This window comes from Oncorhynchus gorbuscha, linkage group LG05, assembly GCF_021184085.1.
Source record: "Oncorhynchus gorbuscha isolate QuinsamMale2020 ecotype Even-year linkage group LG05, OgorEven_v1.0, whole genome shotgun sequence".
In the NCBI taxonomy this organism is placed as follows: Eukaryota; Metazoa; Chordata; class Actinopteri; order Salmoniformes; family Salmonidae; genus Oncorhynchus; species Oncorhynchus gorbuscha.
In genome coordinates, this window is record NC_060177.1 from 9,445,659 (window position 1) to 9,464,747 (window position 19,089).

A 19,089-nucleotide genomic window follows, 5' to 3' on the forward strand; every position below is an offset into this window, starting at 1 on the left:
CCTGCCCCTTCCCCCAAGTCCTGCCCCTTCCCCCAAGTCCTGCCCTTCCTCCAAGTCCTGCCCCTTCCCCCAAGTCCTGCCCCTTCCCCAAGTCCTGCCCCTTCCCCCAAGTCCTGCCCTTCCTCCAAGTCCTGCCCCTTCCCCCAAGTCCTACCCCTTCCCCCAAGTCCTGCCCCTTCCCCCAAGTCCTACCCCTTCCCCCAAGTCCTGCCCCTTCCCCCAAGTCCTACCTCTACCATATTACCTTCATTAATCCATAGTACCAAACGTTGCTAACACCAAAACGTTATGGACTAGGGTAAGGAGGAAGCGAGGGTTAAAAATGGAACTAGGCCTTGAAGTGAGTGGAAAATATTAAAAGTAAGAGGTTAAGGCCGTGTCCAGAAACAACTACTAGGCTCTAGACACTTAAACCCCATCCAGAAACAACTCCTAGCCCCTAGAATCAAATCAAATGTATTTATAAAGCCCTTCTTACATCAGCTGATGTCACAAAGTGCTATACAGAAACGCAGCCTAAAACCCCAAACAGCAAGCAATGCAGGTGTAGAAGCATGGTGGCTAGCAAAACTCCCTAGAAAGGCCAAAACCTAGGAAGAAACCAAGAGAGGAACCAGGCTATGAGGGGTGACCAGTCCTCTTCTGCCTGTGCCGGGTGGAGATTATAACAGAACATAGCCAAGATGTTCAAATGTTCATAAATGACCAGCATGGTCAAATAATAATAATCACAGTGGTTGTCGAGGGTGCAACAGGTCAGCACCTCAGGAGTAAATGTCAGTTGGCTTTTCATAGCCGATCATTGATAGTATCTCTACCATTCCTGCTGTCTCTAGAGAGTTGAAAACAGCAGGTCTGGGACAGGTAGCACGTCTGGTGAACAGGTCAGGGTTCCATAGCCACAGGCAGAACTCAGTATCTAGCACCTTTAGATCTACACAAGTTTCTAGGGGCTAGTAGTTGTTTCTGGACGTGGCCTAAGTGTGAGTGGTAAGATGTATGACCTTTCACCTACTTGCCCAGATGGTTCCTGGAGAGGTCAAGGGTTCTGAGCAGAGAGCATTTCCACTTGTTGGGTGCCGGGAGAGTGGAGATCTGATTCCTACACAGTCTGAGAGAGACCAGGGCCTGATGAAGAGAATGAGCGGGAGAGGGGGGAGGGAGAGAAAGATAGGGAGAGAAAGGGGAGAGGGGGGAGGGAGAGAAAGATAGGGAGAGAAAGGGGAGAGGGGGAAAGAGAGAGAAAGAGACAGAGTGTCACCAAAGCATGGCCTGTGGTCATGACAACTTAATTCACATGACAACCTAATTCACAACTTCATTCTAGTGTCCCCGTTTCCCTGTCTACCGTTGGCGTCACTCTCTCTCTTCACTCGCTCACTCTTCTGTTTCTCTTCCTCTATTATATTCCAATGAAACACCGCAAATGCCACTATAATCAACAATCTTGCATTACTCATTCCTTCACAAATATTTGGAAAATTGCTTCATAAAAGCCCAACGCATTCCTGAGGTAAATGTAACATTCCATGGTTCTCCTCGGAATTCAGGAACCTAAATTAAACTTAACATCCATTTCCATTCATTATTACTGTTACGCTAATATCTTTACAACCTAATGAAGCGTACCGTGATTCATCGTACTAACGCTGAGAACAAGGTTGACGTTTTACGTATCCCTAACCAATTGTGTTTTTTTGTTAGTTTCTTTGAATTGTTTGTAACTTTTTAAACTTATTTTGTACATAATGTTGCCGCTACCATCTCTTATGACCGAAAATAACTTGTAGACATCAGGACTGTGAATACTCACCACACTATCAGAATCCTCTTTCTCCTTTAACAAGTCCAACCTGACGTGAATGACACACTGCTTTCCCGGGAACAGGCCCAGAGCCCCGTCATTTGCGTGAAGAGAAGGCGGAGAAAAAGGGGCCGGAGGGCGGGCTGCCTTCTGAGAATTAGTAGGCGATCGAATAAACCCCCACTTCCTTCCATTCTGCTAGCAAACGTGCAATCTTTGGAGAATAAATCGATGACCTATGCGGAAGATTAAACTACCTATGGGACATTCAAAACTGTAATATCTTATGCTTCACGGAGTCGTGGCTGAACGACAACATTATCAACATACAGCTGGCTGGTTATACGCTGTATCGGCAGGATAGAACAACGGCGTCTGGTAAGACCAGGGGCGGCGGACTATGTATTCTTGTAAATAGCTGGTGTACGATATATATTTTTGTATTTTTCGTAGCTGTCTAAATACCGCCACAGACTAACACACTAAGACTGTACTAAATGAGCTGTATTCCGCCATAAGCAAACAGGAAAACGCTCATCCAGAGGCGGCGGTCCTATTAGCCCGGGGACTTTAATGCAGGGAAACTTAAATCAGTCTTAACAAATTTCTATCAGCATGTTAAATATGCAACTAGAGGGAAAGAACAACAACAAAAAACACTCTGGACCACGTTTAGTCCACACACACATAGATGCATACATACAAAGCTCTCCTTCGCCCTCCATTTGGGAAATCTGACCATAATTCTATCCTCCCGATTCCTGCTTACAAGCAAAAATTAAAGCAGGAAGCACCAGTGACTCGATCAATAAAAAGTGGTCAGATGAAGCAGATACTAAGATACAGGTCTGTTTTGCTATCACAGACTGGAATATGTTCAGAGATTCCTCCGATGGCATTGAGGAGTACACCACATCAGTCAATGGCTTCATCAATAAGTGCATCGATGACGTCGTCCCCACAGTGACCATACATACATATCCCAACCAGAAGCCATGGATTCCCTGCAACATCCGCACTGAGCTAAAGGCTAGAGCTGCCGCTTTCAAGGGGAGGGACTCTAAGCTCATAAGAAATCCCGCTATGCCCTCCGACGAACCATCAAAGAGGCAAAGCGTCAATACAGGACTAAGATCGTATCGTACTCCACCGGCTCTGACGCTCGTCGGATGTGGCAGGACTTGCAAACTATTACAGACTACAAAGGGAAGCACAGCCAAGAGCTACCCAGTGACATAAGCCTACCAGACGAGCTAACCTACTTCTATGCTCACTTCGAGGCAAATAACACTGAAACATGCACGAGAGCACCAGATGTTATGGAAGACGGTGTGATCACGCTCTCTGCAGCAGATTTGAGTAAGCCCTTTAAACAGGTCAACATTCACAAGGCCGCAGGGCCAGATGGATCACCAGGACGTGTACTGCAAGCATGCACTGACCAACTGGCAAGTGTCTTCACTGACATTTTCAACCTTTTCAACCTCTCCCTCTGTAATGCCAACATGTTTTAAGCAAACCACCATAGTCCCTGTGCCCCAAAACACAAAGGTAACCTGCCTAAATGACTACTGTCATGACGTGGCCCTCTTTGGGTATAGCGAGTACCATCCCCCTCTCTCTCACCACCTCTCTCTTCCCCCTACACCCAGGCTCTTATCTCAGGTCGTAAATTCCATGAGGAGACTCTTCCCCCCCAGCCATGCGGTATATAGAGAGTGTGTTCACAGTAGAACAAAGGAACTTCTTTTACCGCACAGAACTTGAGAACTGAACAATATCCCTGTTTTGGTGAATGTGTAAACGGTCGGTGGAGAATCCAGCTACGACCGGTCCATTTTGTTTAATGTTTGTGACCTCATGAGAGACAATACAGCCACATTACCATAACTCTGTTAATACAAGAGTCTCCGTTATGGCCTCCCGGGTGGCGCAGTGCTACCAGAGACTCTGGGTTCGTGCCCAGACTCTGTCGCAACCGGCCGCGACCGGGAGGTCCGTGGGGCGATGCACAATTGGCCTAGCATCGACCGAGTTAGGGAGGGTTTGGCCGGTAGGGATATCCTTGTCTCATCGCGCACCAGCCACTCCCGTGGCGGGTCAGGCACAGTGTGCGCTAACCAAGGTTGCCAGATGCACAGTGTTTCCTCTGACACATTGGTGCGGCTGGCTTCCGGGTTGGATGCGCGCTGTGTTAAGAAGCAGTGCTTGTTGGGTTGTGTATCGGAGGACGCATGACTTTCGACCTTCGTCTCTCCCGAGCCCATACGGGAGTTGTAGCGATGAGACAAGATAGTAGCTACTAAAACAATTGGATACCACGAAATTGGGGAGAAAAGGGGGGGTAAAATTGTACAAAATAAAATAAAAATATGAAAAAATACGAAACTATTTGTGAAATTATGTGATGTGATTTTAAACTGTTTAATGGACGATTCCAACAGAGATCCCGACGACACACTGAGAGTAAATATATATATTGATTGCAACTATTCCCGAATGATTAAGCGTTCATGTGCAAAGGATTAGCATTTCAATTATAATAATTATCAACTGTGTTGTGACTCTGGTCTTTCCCGGCCTTCTCAGTCCACACCCACTTCCCTTAACCAACCAAGCTGCCATATCGGTTTAGCCCACTGGGGAACATTCCCTATCATTTCCTTATAACCATCTACTGTTTATTTGTTTGTTTGTTTGTGCATTTCTGTGATTATTTAGTTAGTTAGTAAATAAATGATTAAGACAATTGATGCATGGATGATTCATAGTGAAGGCTGGGTTCGTACAGAACAATTTACGACGTTTGGAATGAGACTAATGAGGTAAAGAATAATTCATTCATTAGAAGAGCAATTGATCAGATATTAAAATATCTAAAAATGTATATATACATTTGTAATCTGAAAATTTTCCTTGGTGCCCGACTTGCTAGTTAATTACATTTACATGAGTAGCTTAATCACATATTAATAATTACAGAGAATTGATTTGATAAAATAACAGTCTTCAATTTAATAATGCCAAAGACACGACACTACCGACCCGTAGGACTCACGTCTGTAGACCTGAAGTGCTTTGAAAGGCTGGTCATGGCTCACATTCTATTGTGTTATTGACTGTACATTTGTTTATGTGTAACTCTGTGTTGTTGTTTTTTTCGCACTGCTTTGCTTTATCTTGTCCAGGTCGGAGAAGTAAATGAGAACTTGTTCTCAACTGGCCACCTGGTTAAATAAAGGTCAAATTTAAAAAAGAAACATCAACCCCTTTATCCCAGAAACCCGAGACCCACTCCAATTTGCATACCGCCCCAACAGATCCACAGACGATGCAATCTCTATTGCATTTCACACTGCCCTTTCCCACCTGGACAAAAGGAACACCTATGTGAGAATGCTATTCATTGACTACACCTCAGCGTTCAACACCATAGTACCCTCAAAGCTCATCAATAAGCTAAGAACCCTGAGACTAAACACCTCCCTCTGCACCTGGATCCCCTCCTGTACTCCCTGTTCACTCATGACTGCAGTGGTAGGCCTGATCACCGACGAGACAGCCTATAGGGAGGAGGTCAGAGACCTAGCCATGTGGTCCAATTTGTAAGTCGCTCTGGATAAGAGCGTCTGCTAAATGACTTAAATGTAATGTAATGTGCCAGGACAACAACAGTGGTAGGCCTGATTACCGACGAGACAGCCTATAGGGAGGAGGTCAGATGACTTAAAGCCATGTGGTGCCAGGACAACAACAGTGGTAGGCCTGATCACCGACCTTCTCCCGAGACAGCCTATAGGGAGGAGGTCAGAGACCTAGCCGTGTGGTGCCAGGACAACAACAGTGGTAGGCCTGATCACCGACTGAGACAGCCTATAGGGAGGAGGTCAGAGACCTAGCCGTGTGGTGCCACTTGACCTATCCCTCCTCTCTTCTCCAGACCATTTCCGGAGACCTGCCCTACCCTCGTCATCAACTCATCTGACCGTTGGCTACGTCCCTTCCGTCTTCAAGAGAGCGAGAGTTGCACCCCTTCTGAAAAACCTACACTCGATCCCTCCGATGTCAATTACAGGACAACAACAGTGGTAGGCCTGATCACCGAGACCGAGACAGCCTATAGGGAGGAGGTCAGAGACCTAGCCGTGTGGTGCCAGGACAACAACAGTGGTAGGCCTGATCACCGACGAGACAGCCTATAGGGAGGAGGTCAGAGACCTAGCCGTGTGGTGCCAGGACAACAACAGTGGTAGGCCTGATCCCGACGAGACAGCCTATAGGGAGGAGGTCAGAGACCTAGCCGTGTGGTGCCAGGACAACAACAGTGGTAGGCCTGATCACCGACGAGACAGCCTATAGGGAGGAGGTCAGAGACCTAGCCGTGTGGTGCCAGGACAACAACAGTGGTAGGCCTGATCACCGACGAGACAGCCTATAGGGAGGAGGTCAGAGACCTAGCCATGTGGTGCCAGGACAACAACAGTGGTAGGCCTGATCACCGACGAGACAGCCTATAGGGAGGAGGTCAGAGACCTAGCCATGTGGTGCCAGGACAACAACAGTGGTAGGCCTGATCACCGACGAGACAGCCTATAGGGAGGAGGTCAGAGACCTAGCCATGTGGTGCCAGGACAACAACAGTGGTAGGCCTGATCACCGACGAGACAGCCTATAGGGAGGAGGTCAGAGACCTAGCCATGTGGTGCCAGGACAACAACAGTGGTAGGCCTGATCACCGACGAGACAGCCTATAGGGAGGAGGTCAGAGACCTAGCCATGTGGTGCCAGGACAACAACAGTGGTAGGCCTGATCACCGACGAGACAGCCTATGCCAGGGAGGAGGTCAGAGACCTAGCCATGTGGTGCCAGGACAACAACAGTGGTAGGCCTGATCACCGACGAGACAGCCTATAGGGAGGAGGTCAGAGACCTAGCCATGTGGTGCCAGGACAACAGCAGTGGTAGGCCTGATCACCGACGAGACAGCCTATAGGGAGGAGGTCAAAGACCTAGCCATGTGGTGCCAGGACAACAACAGTGGTAGGCCTGATCACCGACGAGACAGCCTATAGGGAGGAGGTCAGAGACCTAGCCGTGTGGTGCCAGGACAACAACAGTGGTAGGCCTGATCACCGACGAGACAGCCTATAGGGAGGAGGTCAGAGACCTAGCCATGTGGTGCCAGGACAACAACCTCTCCCTCAACGTGATCGATGCAAAGGAGATGATTGTGGACTACAGGAAAAAGAGGACCGATCACGCCCCCATTCTCATCGAAGGGGCTGTAGTGGAGCAGGTTGAGAGCGTCATGTCCCTTGGTGTCCACATCAACAACAAACTAACATGGCCCGAGCACATCAAGACAGTCATGAAGAGGACACATCACCAACAAACTAACATGGCCTGAGCACATCAAGACAGTCATGAAGAGGACACATCACCAACAAACTAACATGGCCTGAGCACATCAAGACAGTCATGAAGAGGACACATCACCAACAAACTAACATGGCCTGAGCACATCAAGACAGTCATGAAGAGGACACATCACCAACAAACTAACATGGCCTGAGCACATCAAGACAGTCATGAAGAGGACACATCACCAACAAACTAACATGGCCTGAGCACATCAAGACAGTCATGAAGAGGACACATCACCAACAAACTAACATGGCCCGAGCACATCAAGACAGTCATGAAGAGGACACATCACCAACAAACTAACATGGCCTGAGCACATCAAGACAGTCATGAAGAGGACACATCACCAACAAACTAACATGGCCTGCACATCAAGATAGTCGTGAAGAGGACACATCACCAACAAACTAACATGGCCTGAGCACATCAAGACAGTCGTGAAGAGGACACATCACCAACAAACTAACATGGCCTGAGCACATCAAGACAGTCGTGAAAAGGGCACAACAAAACCTATTCCACCTCAGGAGACTGAAATGATTTGGCATGGGTCCTCCGATCCTCAAAAGATTCCACAGCTGCATCACTGCCTGGTATGGTAACTCCCCGGCCTCCAACCGCAAGGCACCACAGATGGTAGTGCCTACGGCCCAGTACACCACTGGGGCCAGGCTTCCTGCCATCCAGGACCTATACCAGGCGGTGTCAGAGGAAGGCCCTAAAAATAGTCAAAGACTCCAGTCACCCTAGTCATGGATTATTCTCTCTGCTACCGCACGGTACCAGAGCACCAAGCGGTACCAGAGCACCAAGCGGTACCAGAGCACCAAGTCTTGGTCCAAGAGGCTTCTAAACAGCTTCTACCCCCAAGATTCCTGAACATCTAATCAAATGGTCACGCAGACTATTTGCATTGCCCCCCCCCCTTTACACCACTGCTATTGTTATCAACTATGCATAGTCACTTTAATAACTCTACCTACATGTATATATTACCTCAACTAACCAGTGCCCCCGCACATTGACTCTGTACCAGTACACCCCTGTATATAGCCTCGCTATTGTTTTTACTGCTGCTCTTTAATTACTTGTTACTTATTTCTTATTCATTTTTTAAAACTTCATTGTTGGTTAGGGGCTCGTAAGTAAGCATTTCACTGTAAGGTGAAATGTTGTATTCGGCAGCATGTGACTAGTCAAATTTGATTTTGATTTGATTTGAATCATTGTTTCAGTTGGGGTTCACTGACTGCAGAGTAGTACAGCAGTGCCACCTTGAGGTCATTGGGTAAACTACAGGTTTAATACAGAAATCCTCATCTTCTGAGTGGTTACTTTTTAAATATATTTTTTTACCTTTATTTAACTAGGCAAGTTAGTTAAGAACAAATTCTTATTTTCAATGACGGCCTAGGAACAGTGGGTTAGCTGCCTGTTCAGGGGCAGAACGACTGGCCCAAATACAGTAAAGCTTATGGAGGTTTAGGGAAGCTTATTTAGGTTAGAGCCATCAAGTCAACAAATCCAATGTTTCTAGCCAGGCCCAAACAGAATCAGCCATGAACTACCACGTAGGAAGCACTGCTCACAGTGTTGTTAAGCTGCTTTGGCCTAGGCTTTAGCTCAGTGGGCTAACAGGGTTTCGAGTTGCACATAATAGCCCAGGTATTGAACCTGTGATATGTACAGCTCAGACTGCCCAAATATTGAACCTGAATTACATGTGCAACTCAAAACCCTGTTAGCCCAGTGAGCTGAAGCCTAAGCCAAACAATGCTAGTGCTATTCATCCTTACCTCCAGCTGGAATATATAGGAGGGCAGCTCCTTGATGACGTTGTCTGAGAAGTCCACCTCCTGCAGCTGAGTTCTCCAGAAGATGGAGATGGTATTGGGTAGATTCTCGATGGCGTTGGATGAGGCTCGACAGTGCTTCTACAGAGGGGAAACACCAATCAATGACTCACATCATCCAGAAGATGGAGATGGTATTGGGAAGATTCTCGATGGCGTTGGATGAGGCTCGACAGTGCTTCTACAGAGGGGAAACACCAATCAATGACTCACATCATCCAGAAGATGTTTCAAAACCATCACTCAAGTTCTGACTACAAGAGGGCAAAGGAGGTGGTGAAGCGTCGCGGAGAGGAGTCTGTATGATTTAAATGACATGACCACTTTCCATTTCAATACCTAGTACCTTCTTGCCTCTACGCCAACGATGGTCACAAATCTATAAGGACTGGATAGGTGTAAGCAACTAGTATGATGGTTCTACCCAGCTCTCCATTGGAGCTTCCACCATATTCCTTTCACCAATCCAGTCCTTTCAGAACTGAGCATTTAAAAAGGGGACAGGAGATACAGGAAGGTGCTAGGGAACCAAAAGGAACCAGGCCCTAGTTTATTCCTACCAGGGGAACCATAGAGATACAATGAATATATATCTTTGAGAAGAACACTAAACAGGGTAGGATCTAAAAGAAGGTGCTAGGGTTCCAAATGGAACAAGGCCGTAGTGTCTAGTGTAGTGTCTGCCTACCAGAGGGCAGGCCCATGGGTCAGGGAAGCTGGTGAGTCTGTTCCGGCAGACTTTGAGGGAAGTGAGCGATTTGAAAGAGTGAAGAACAGCAGAGGAAAGACTGGTCAGACAGTTGTCAGACACATCCAGCTCCTCCAGCTTACGCAGACCGATCCAGTTAGTACCTGAGGAGGAGCAGAAGAGGACAATCAATTCATTCATCAATCTTCATTTGTAGAAACCAAAACATTTTGTACAAGGTAGCAATACAATGTGCTTCACATTAACAAATAAAGACAAAATAGATAGCAGAGAAACTATTTGAGATCAGAATAAAATCCTAAGAACCCTTCTAAGAACATACTGATATACATTTGTGACAAAGAGCAAAGGCCACTCTGACATGCGGTGGATCATACCATTAGGAATGTCAAACAGGGAGGTGAGCTTGTTCTTAGCAGCAAAGAGCCTCTGGACTCTGGTGAGATGGAGCAGTCCGGACGGCAAGCTGGTCAACTCATTCTGAGACAGATTCACCTGGCGAAGTCTACAGTAGGACAGGAGCAGAGAACGATCACACACACACACGTCAAGATGAAGTGAGATGCTGAGGTTAACAATACAACAGAGATCAGCAGAACAGCAGACTACAGATATTAGATACACAGAGTGGACAAAACATGAAGAACTCTTTCCATGGCAGACTGACCAGGTGAACCCAGGAGAAAGATATGGTCCCTTATTGATCCATTTCATTTAAGTGTAGATGAAGGGGAGGAGACAGGTTAAAGAAGGATCTTTAAGCCTTGAGACAGTTGAGAGATGGAGTGTGTTTGTGTGCCATTCAGAGGGTGACTGGGCAAGACATAACATGTAAGTGCCTTTGAACAGGATATGTAGTAGATGTCAGGCACACTGGTTTGTGTCAAAAACTGCAACGCTTCTGGGTATTTCATGCTCAACAGTTTCCCATGTGTATCAGGAAGGGTCCACCACCCAAAGGACATCCAACTAGACACAACTGTGGGAAGCATGAGTCAACATGGACCAGCATCCTTGTGGAACGACACCTTGTAGAGTCCATGTTCCACAACGAAAAGGGAGGGTGCAACTCCATATTAGGAATGTGTTCCTAATGTTTGGTATAGTCAGTGTAAATGTGTGTGTACACTGTACACACTGCAGTGAACCTGTTTAACTAGAATAGTAAACTAACAAAACAACCAACTGGGGACATTTTGTTAGTCAAATGCTATTTCTAGGGTGTTTAAGGTTAAGTTTAGGGTTAGCAGCTAGGTTAAGGGTTAAGGTTAGGTTTAGGTTTCGCAGCTCGGTTAAAGGTTAAGGTTAAGTTTAGGGTTAGGGTTAGCAGCTAGGTTAAGGGTTAAGGTTAGCTTTAGGTTTAGGGTTAGCAGCTAGGTTAAGGGTTAAGGTTAGCTTTAGGTTTAGGGTTAGCAGCTAGGTTAAGGGTTAAGGTTAGCTTTAGGTTTAGGGTTAGCAGCTAGGTTAAGGGTTAAGGTTAGCTTTAGGTTTAGGGTTAGCCACTCACAACAAAAAAATACTAGGTTACAAGGGTTAACTCGCTATTTGTGTTTAGGTTTTCAGGTTAGGGAAAAATGAGACATTATTTTTTTGTTAATGGGACTGATTATTTTACTGTAATGTGTTAACCCTGAAACACATTGAGACATTATTTTTGTAATGGTGAGATGTTAACCTGGGCTGAAACACATTGAGACATTATTTTACTGTATGGAGGAGAAACCTGGAGACTGAAACACATTGAGACATTATTTTACTGTAATGGACAGATGTTAACCTGGAGACTGAAACACATTGAGACATTATTTTACTGTAATGGAGGAGATGTTAACCTGGAGACTGAAACACATTGAGACATTATTTTACTGTAAAAGATGTTAACCTGGAGACTGAAAAATTGAGACATTATTTTACTGTAATGGAGGAGTGTTAACCTGGAGACTGAAACACACATTGAGACATTATTTTACTGTAATGAGATGTTAACCTGGAGACTGAAACACATTGAGACATTATTTTACCAATGGAGGAGATGTTAACCTGGAGACTGAAACACATTGAGACATTATTTTACTGTAATGGAGGAGATGTTAACCTGGAGACTGAAACACATTGAGACATTATTTTACTGTAATGGGAGGAGATGAAACACATTATTATTTTACTGTAATGGAGGAGACGTTAACCTGGAGACTGAAACACATTGAGACATTATTTTACTGTAATGGAGGAGATGTTAACCTGGAGACTGAAACACATTGAGACATTATTTTACTGTAATGGAGGAGACTGTTAACCTGGAGACTGAAACACATTGAGACATTATTTTACTGTAATGGAGGAGATGTTAACCTGGAGACTGAAACACATTGAGACATTATTTTACTGTAATGGAGGAGATGTTAACCTGGAGACTGAAACACATTGAGACATTATTTTACTGTAATGGAGAAGATGTTAACCTGGAGACTGAAACATATTGAGACATTATTTTACTGTAATGGAGGAGATGTTAACCTGGAGACTGAAACACATTGAGACATTATTTTACTGTAATGGAGGAGATGTTAACCTGGAGACTGAAACACATTGAGACATTATTTTACTGAAATGGAGGAGATGTTAACCTGGAGACTGAAACACATTGAGACATTATTTTACTGTAATGGAGGAGATGTTAACCTGGAGACAAACACATTGAGACATTATTTTACTGTAATGGAGACGTTAACCTAGAGACTGAAACACATTGAGACATTATTTTACTGTAATGGAGACGTTAACCTGGAGACTGAAACACATTGAGACATTATTTTACTGTAATGGAGGAGATGTTAACCTGGAGACTGAAACACATTGGGACATTATTTTACTGTAATGTAGGAGACGTTAACCCGGAGACTGAAACACATTGAGACATTATTTTACTGTAATGGAGGAGATGTTAACCTGGAGACTGAAACACATTGAGACATTATTTTACTGTAATGGAGGAGACGTTAACCTGGAGACTGAAACACATTGGGACATTATTTTACTGTAATGGAGGAGACGTTAACCCGGAGACTGAAACACATTGAGACATTATTTTACTGTAATGGAGGAGACGTTAACCCGGAGACTGAAACACATTGAGACATTATTTTACTGTAATGGAGGAGATGTTAACCTGGAGACTGAAACACATTGAGACATTATTTTACTGTAATGGAGGAGACGTTAACCTGGAGACTGAAACACATTTAGACATTATTTTACTGTAATGGAGGAGACGTTAACCTGGAGACTGAAACACATTGAGACATTATTTTACTGTAATGGAGGAGACGTTAACCTGGAGACTGAAACACATTGAGACATTATTTTACTGTAATGGAGGAGATGTTAACCTGGAGACTGAAACACATTGAGACATTATTTTACTGTAATGGAGACGTTAACCTGGAGACTGAAACACATTGAGACATTATTTTACTGTAATGGAGGAGATGTTAACCTGGAGACTGAAACACATTGAGACATTATTTTACTGTAATGGAGGAGACGTTAACCTGGAGACTGAAACACATTGAGACATTATTTTACTGTAATGGAGGAGATGTTAACCTGGAGACTGAAACACATTGAGACATTATTTTACTGTAATGGAGGAGACGTTAACCTGGAGACTGAAACACATTGAGACATTATTTTACTGTAATGGAGGAGACGTTAACCTGGAGACTGAAACACATTGAGACATTATTTTACTGTAATGGAGGAGACGTTAACCTGGAGACTGAAACACATTGAGACATTATTTTACTGTAATGGAGGAGACGTTAACCTGGAGACTGAAACACATTGAGACATTATTTTACTGTAATGGAGGAGACGTTAACCTGGAGACTGAAACACATTGAGACATTATTTTACTGTAATGGAGGAGACGTTAACCTGGAGACTGAAACACATTGAGACATTATTTTACTGTAATGGAGGAGATGTTAACCTGGAGACTGAAACACATTGAGACATTATTTTACTGTAATGGAGGAGACGTTAACCTGGAGACTGAAACACATTGAGACATTATTTTACTGTAATGGAGGAGACGTTAACCTGGAGACTGAAACACATTGAGACATTATTTTACACGTTAACCTACTATTGAGACATTATTTTACTGTAATGGAGGAGACGTTAAGCTGGAGACTGAAACACATTGAGACATTATTTTACTGTAATGGAGGAGACGTTAACCTGGAGACTGAAACATATTGAGACATTATTTTACTGTAATGGAGGAGACGTTAACCTGGAGACTGAAACATATTGAGACATTATTTTACTGTAATGGAGGAGATGTTAACCTGGAGACTGAAACATATTGAGACATTATTTTACTGTAATGGAGGAGACGTTAACCTGGAGACTGAAACACATTGAGACATTATTTTACTGTAATGGAGGAGATGTTAACCTGGAGACTGAAACACATTGGGACATTATTTTACTGTAATGGAGGAGACGTTAACCTGGAGACTGAAACACATTGAGACATTATTTTACTGTAATGGAGGAGATGTTAACCTGGAGACTGAACACACTGAGACATTATTTTACTGTAATGGAGGAGACGTTAACCTGGAGACTGAAACACATTGAGACATTATTTTACTGTAATGGAGGAGACGTTAACCTGGAGACTGAAACACACATTTATATTATTTTACTGTAATGGAGGAGACGTTAACCTGGAGACTGAAACATATTGAGACATTATTTTACTGTAATGGAGACCTTAACCTGGAGACTGAAACACATTGAGACATTATTTTACTGTAATGGAGGAGACGTTAACCTGGAGACTGAAACATATTGAGACATTATTTTACTGTAATGGAGGAGACGTTAACCTGGAGACTGAAACACATTGAGACATAATTTTACTGTAATGGAGGAGACGTTAACCTGGAGACTGAAACACATTGAGACATTATTTTACTGTAATGGAGGAGACGTTAACCTGGAGACTGAAACACATTGAGACATTATTTTACTGTAATGGAGGAGACGTTAACCTGGAGACTGAAACACATTGAGACATTATTTTACTGTAATGGAGGAGACGTTAACCTGGAGACTGAAACATATTGAGACATTATTTTACTGTAATGGAGGAGATGTTAACCTGGAGACCGAAACATATTGAGACATTATTTTACTGTAATGGAGGAGATGTTAACCTGGAGACTGAAACACATTGAGACATTATTTTACTGTAATGGAGAAGACGTTAACCTGGAGACAAACACACATTTATATTATTTTACTGTAATGGAGGAGATGTTAACCTTTCTAACCATACCCTGTTTATGTCTCAACTACTCAGATTGAGAGCGGAACAAAGACTACTATAACGAGAGTATCGATAAACAGATTCTGGAAATGTAACGCTCAGTTTGTTGTGCGTAGCATTGTGGTACTACGTACCGCTAACAGCATACTAGCTGTCTAGTTTGTGTTTTATAAATGTGCAATGAGCATAAAACACAATTATATTAGGAATTACAAACTCTTCTCATTCTGAGAAAGAAGGTAGGCCACTTGATTTCAACACCTGAAACGTTGACAGGCTAGCATGCTGTTCAAACAGTTGGAGAGGACAGAAGGGTGTGTTCATAACAATTCAACTGTTCTCCATTGTTAGCTAGCAAATAGATTCAAGTTGGCTAAACTTGAAATATTAACATTAGCTGGCTAGCACGTGGGCTTGTGCTTGAGAGTTTGTTGATGAGACCTGTGTTCATTTCTATAAGCCTGCTACAAGTTATGCATAATGCATGGTTCTGGTTCAATTTGTAACAAAAAAGGTCATTTTCATACAGACTTGAAAGCCAGATCAGTGATTATTGCAAAAAAGCAAGATAAAATAATTAAATGATTAGTCGTATGGTTGTGTAAGGTATAATTTCACAAACCCTGAAGTATTAGATTACAGCTGACTGTAGTGTATTTGACCTTGAAATCCTACAACAAAGCTTATATAGAGAAAATATGTTTAAAAGATATCATGAATCATCCATAAATTTGAAAAAAATCAATTTATGATTTTTAGGCCATACCGCCCAGCCCTAGTGTGTGTGTGTGTGTGTGTGTGTGTGTGTGTGTGTGTGTGTGTGTGTGTGTGTGTGTGTGTGTGTGTGTGTGTGTGTGTGTGTGTGTGTGTGTGTGTGTGTGTGTGTGTGTGTGTGTATCAGCACCTACACATCTACAACCTATCTGTGAATGTGGAGCAGCACCTGGAGCAGATGATCTCCTGTGAGCTCTGTGCTGTGTGCAGCTCTTTGAACAGGTTGTTGGAGAGGTCTAGGGTCCGGAGCTGTATGAGCCCCCAGGGAACCACGGAGGGCAGGGAGCTGAGGCTGTTACAGGACAGGTCCAGGTGGGAGATACGGGACGACACGTCCATGAACCAGTCCAGCTCCAACCATGGCAGCTTCAGACCTGACCAACGGCCACATAGTAGCTAGAGGGGGAGAGAGGAAACATGTTGGCTGACGCTTTTATGGTGCACAACACACAGACACACAAACACACACAACACGTCTGGCCTGACCAACACACTGGGTAAAACATAACACATTCACAGAGAGAAAAATACATACATACGCAGACACACAATGGAGACACACAAACACACACACATAAACGCAGGCAAACGCAGACACACAAACACACAAACGCAGACACAAACAAACGCAGACACACACTCACACAAATACACCCACACACCTCCCCTCAGTTACCTTTTCTCCCGCTGGTTCTGTGTGTGTGTCTGCTTCTTCTACCAGTCGTTGTTCAACGAGCAGTCTGCTAAAGGCTGGATAATCCATCAGGGTGTAGGAGGACAGCCCAGCGCCATTCTGCAGCAGGAATCTAGCTATCTCCTCATTACCTACATAGAACACAGTTAGATGTCCAGACGTTCTGAACAGACCCCTGGTCTAAGATAACAGGAAGTGCTCCTCATCTCTCCACCAATAAGCCCAGAGTAGGCTGAAGTTGCTCCTAGACACTGATTGTGAGTGAGGTTTGCATCGTCCCCTCTAATGGTTAAGCGTAGGGGAAGCTGATCCTACACTACATCATAAAGACAGAATAAGGAAGTGAGTTGGATTGGAGGTTGAATTGGAGACACAGTAGAGTAGGAGGAAATCCCCGTCTGCTGTTTTCAGCCTGACAACACACCACAGTAGGAATGTCTAACTAACATTTGGTCTGAAGTGGTTAATATGTAAGCGTACATCAAATCAATCAACTTCTATTTTTTTATTTTTTTATTTCCCCTTTATTTAACCAGGTAGGCTAGTTGAGAACACCTTTATTTAACCAGGTAGGCTAGTTGAGAACACCTTTATTTCACCAGGTAGGCTAGTTGAGAACAAGTTCTCATTTGCAACTGCGACCTGCCAAGATAAAGCATAGCAGTGTGAACAGACAACACAGAATTACACATGGAGTAAACAATTATCAAGTCAATAACACAGTAGAAAAAAAGAGAGTCTATATACATTGTGTGCAAAAGGCATGAGGAGGTAGGCGAATAATTATAATTTTGCAGATTAACACTGGAGTGATAAATGATCAGATGGTCATGTACAGGTAGAGATATTGGTGTGCAAAAGAGCAGAAAAGTAAATAAATATAAACAGTATGAGGATGAGGTAGGTAAAGTTGGGTGGGCTATTTACCGATAGACTATGTACAGCTGCAGCGATCGGTTAGCTGCTCAGATAGCAGATGTTTGAAGTTGGTGAGGGAGATAAAAGTCTCCAACCTCAGTGATTTTTGCAATTCGTTCCAGTCACAGGCAGCAGAGAACTGGAACGAAAGGCGGCCAAATGAGGTGTTGGCTTTAGGGATGATCAGTGAGATACACCTGCTGGAGCGCATGCTACGGATGGGTGTTGCCATCGTGACCAGTGAACTGAGATAAGGCGGAGCTTTACCAAGCATGGACTTGTAGATGACCTGGAGCCAGTGGGTCTGGCGACGAATATGTAGTGAGGGCCAGCCGACTAGAGCATACAGGTCGCAGTGGTGGGTGGTATAAGGTGCTTTTAGTAACAAAACGGATGGCACTGTGATAAACTGCATCCAGTTTGCTGAGTAGAGTGTTGGAAGCAATTTTGTAGATGACATCGCCGAAGTCGAGGATCGGTAGGATAGTCACTTTTACTATTGTAACTTTGGCGGCGTGAGTGAAGGAGGCTTTGTTGCGGAATAGAAAGCCGATTCTAGATTTGATTTTAGATTGGAGATGTTTGATATGAGTCTGGAAGGAGAGTTTACAGTCTAGCCAGACACCTAGGTACTTATAGATGTCCACATATTCTAGGTCGGAACCATCCAGGGTGGTGATGCTAGTCGGGCGTGCGGGTGCAAGCAGCGAACGGTTGAAAAGCATGCATTTGGTTTTACTAGCGTTTAAGAGCAGTTGGAGGCCACGGAGTGTTGTATGGCATTGAAGCTCATTTGGAGGTTAGATAGCAGTGTCCAAGGACGGGCCGGAAGTATACAGAATGGTGACGTCTGCGTAGAGGTGGATCAGGGAATCGCCCGCAGCAAGAGCAACATCATTGATATATACAGAGAAAAGAGTCGGCCCGAGAATTGAACCCTGTGGCACCCCCATAGAGACTGCCAGAGGACCGGACAGCATGCCCTCCGATTTGACACACTGAACTCTGTCTGCAAAGTAGTTGGTGAACCAGGCAAGGCAGTCATCAGAAAAACCGAGGCTACTGAGTCTATTGGTCACATACACATATTTAGCAGATGTTATTGTGGGTGTAGCAAAATGCTGGTGTTCCTAGTTCCAACAGTGCAGTAATATCTAATAATGCGAGAAATCATTTTATGTGTGAGGCGTGTGTGTGGTTTATGTGTGAGGCGTGTGTGTGTGGTTTATGTGTGAGGCGTGTGTGTGGTTTATCTGCGAGGCGTGTGTGTGTGTGTGGTTTATGTGTGAGGCGTGTGTGTGTGTGTGGTTTATGTGTGAGGCGTGTGTGTGTGTGTGGTTTATGTGCGAGGCGCGTGTGTGTGGTTTATGTGTGAGGCGTGTGTGTGGTTTATGTGTGATGCGTGTGTGTGGTTTATGTGTGAGGCGTGTGTGTGGTTTATGTGTGAGGCGTGTGTGTGGTTTATGTGTGAGGCGTGTGTGTGTGTGTGGTTTATGTGTGTGTGTGTGGTTTATGTGTGTGTGTGTGGTTTGTGTGTGAGGCGTGTGTGTGTGTGGTTTATGTGTGAGGCA

General features: G+C 44.3%; 1 protein-coding gene across 1 annotated transcript in view; it reads right to left on the reverse strand.

Moving 5' to 3' along the window:
* LOC124035403 (leucine-rich repeat serine/threonine-protein kinase 1-like) overlaps nt 1–19,089 on the reverse strand; it is a gene marked incomplete at its 5' end in the record, with an annotated part of 48,618 nt that overhangs the window by 26,587 nt on the left and 2,942 nt on the right. The window contains 6 exons of the mRNA XM_046348854.1: nt 1,016–1,128; nt 9,026–9,163; nt 9,771–9,934; nt 10,169–10,296; nt 16,076–16,302; nt 16,583–16,731. Of these exons, the coding sequence (XP_046204810.1) occupies nt 1,016–1,128; nt 9,026–9,163; nt 9,771–9,934; nt 10,169–10,296; nt 16,076–16,302; nt 16,583–16,731 (919 nt within the window). The remainder of the gene's footprint in view (nt 1–1,015; nt 1,129–9,025; nt 9,164–9,770; nt 9,935–10,168; nt 10,297–16,075; nt 16,303–16,582; nt 16,732–19,089) is intronic.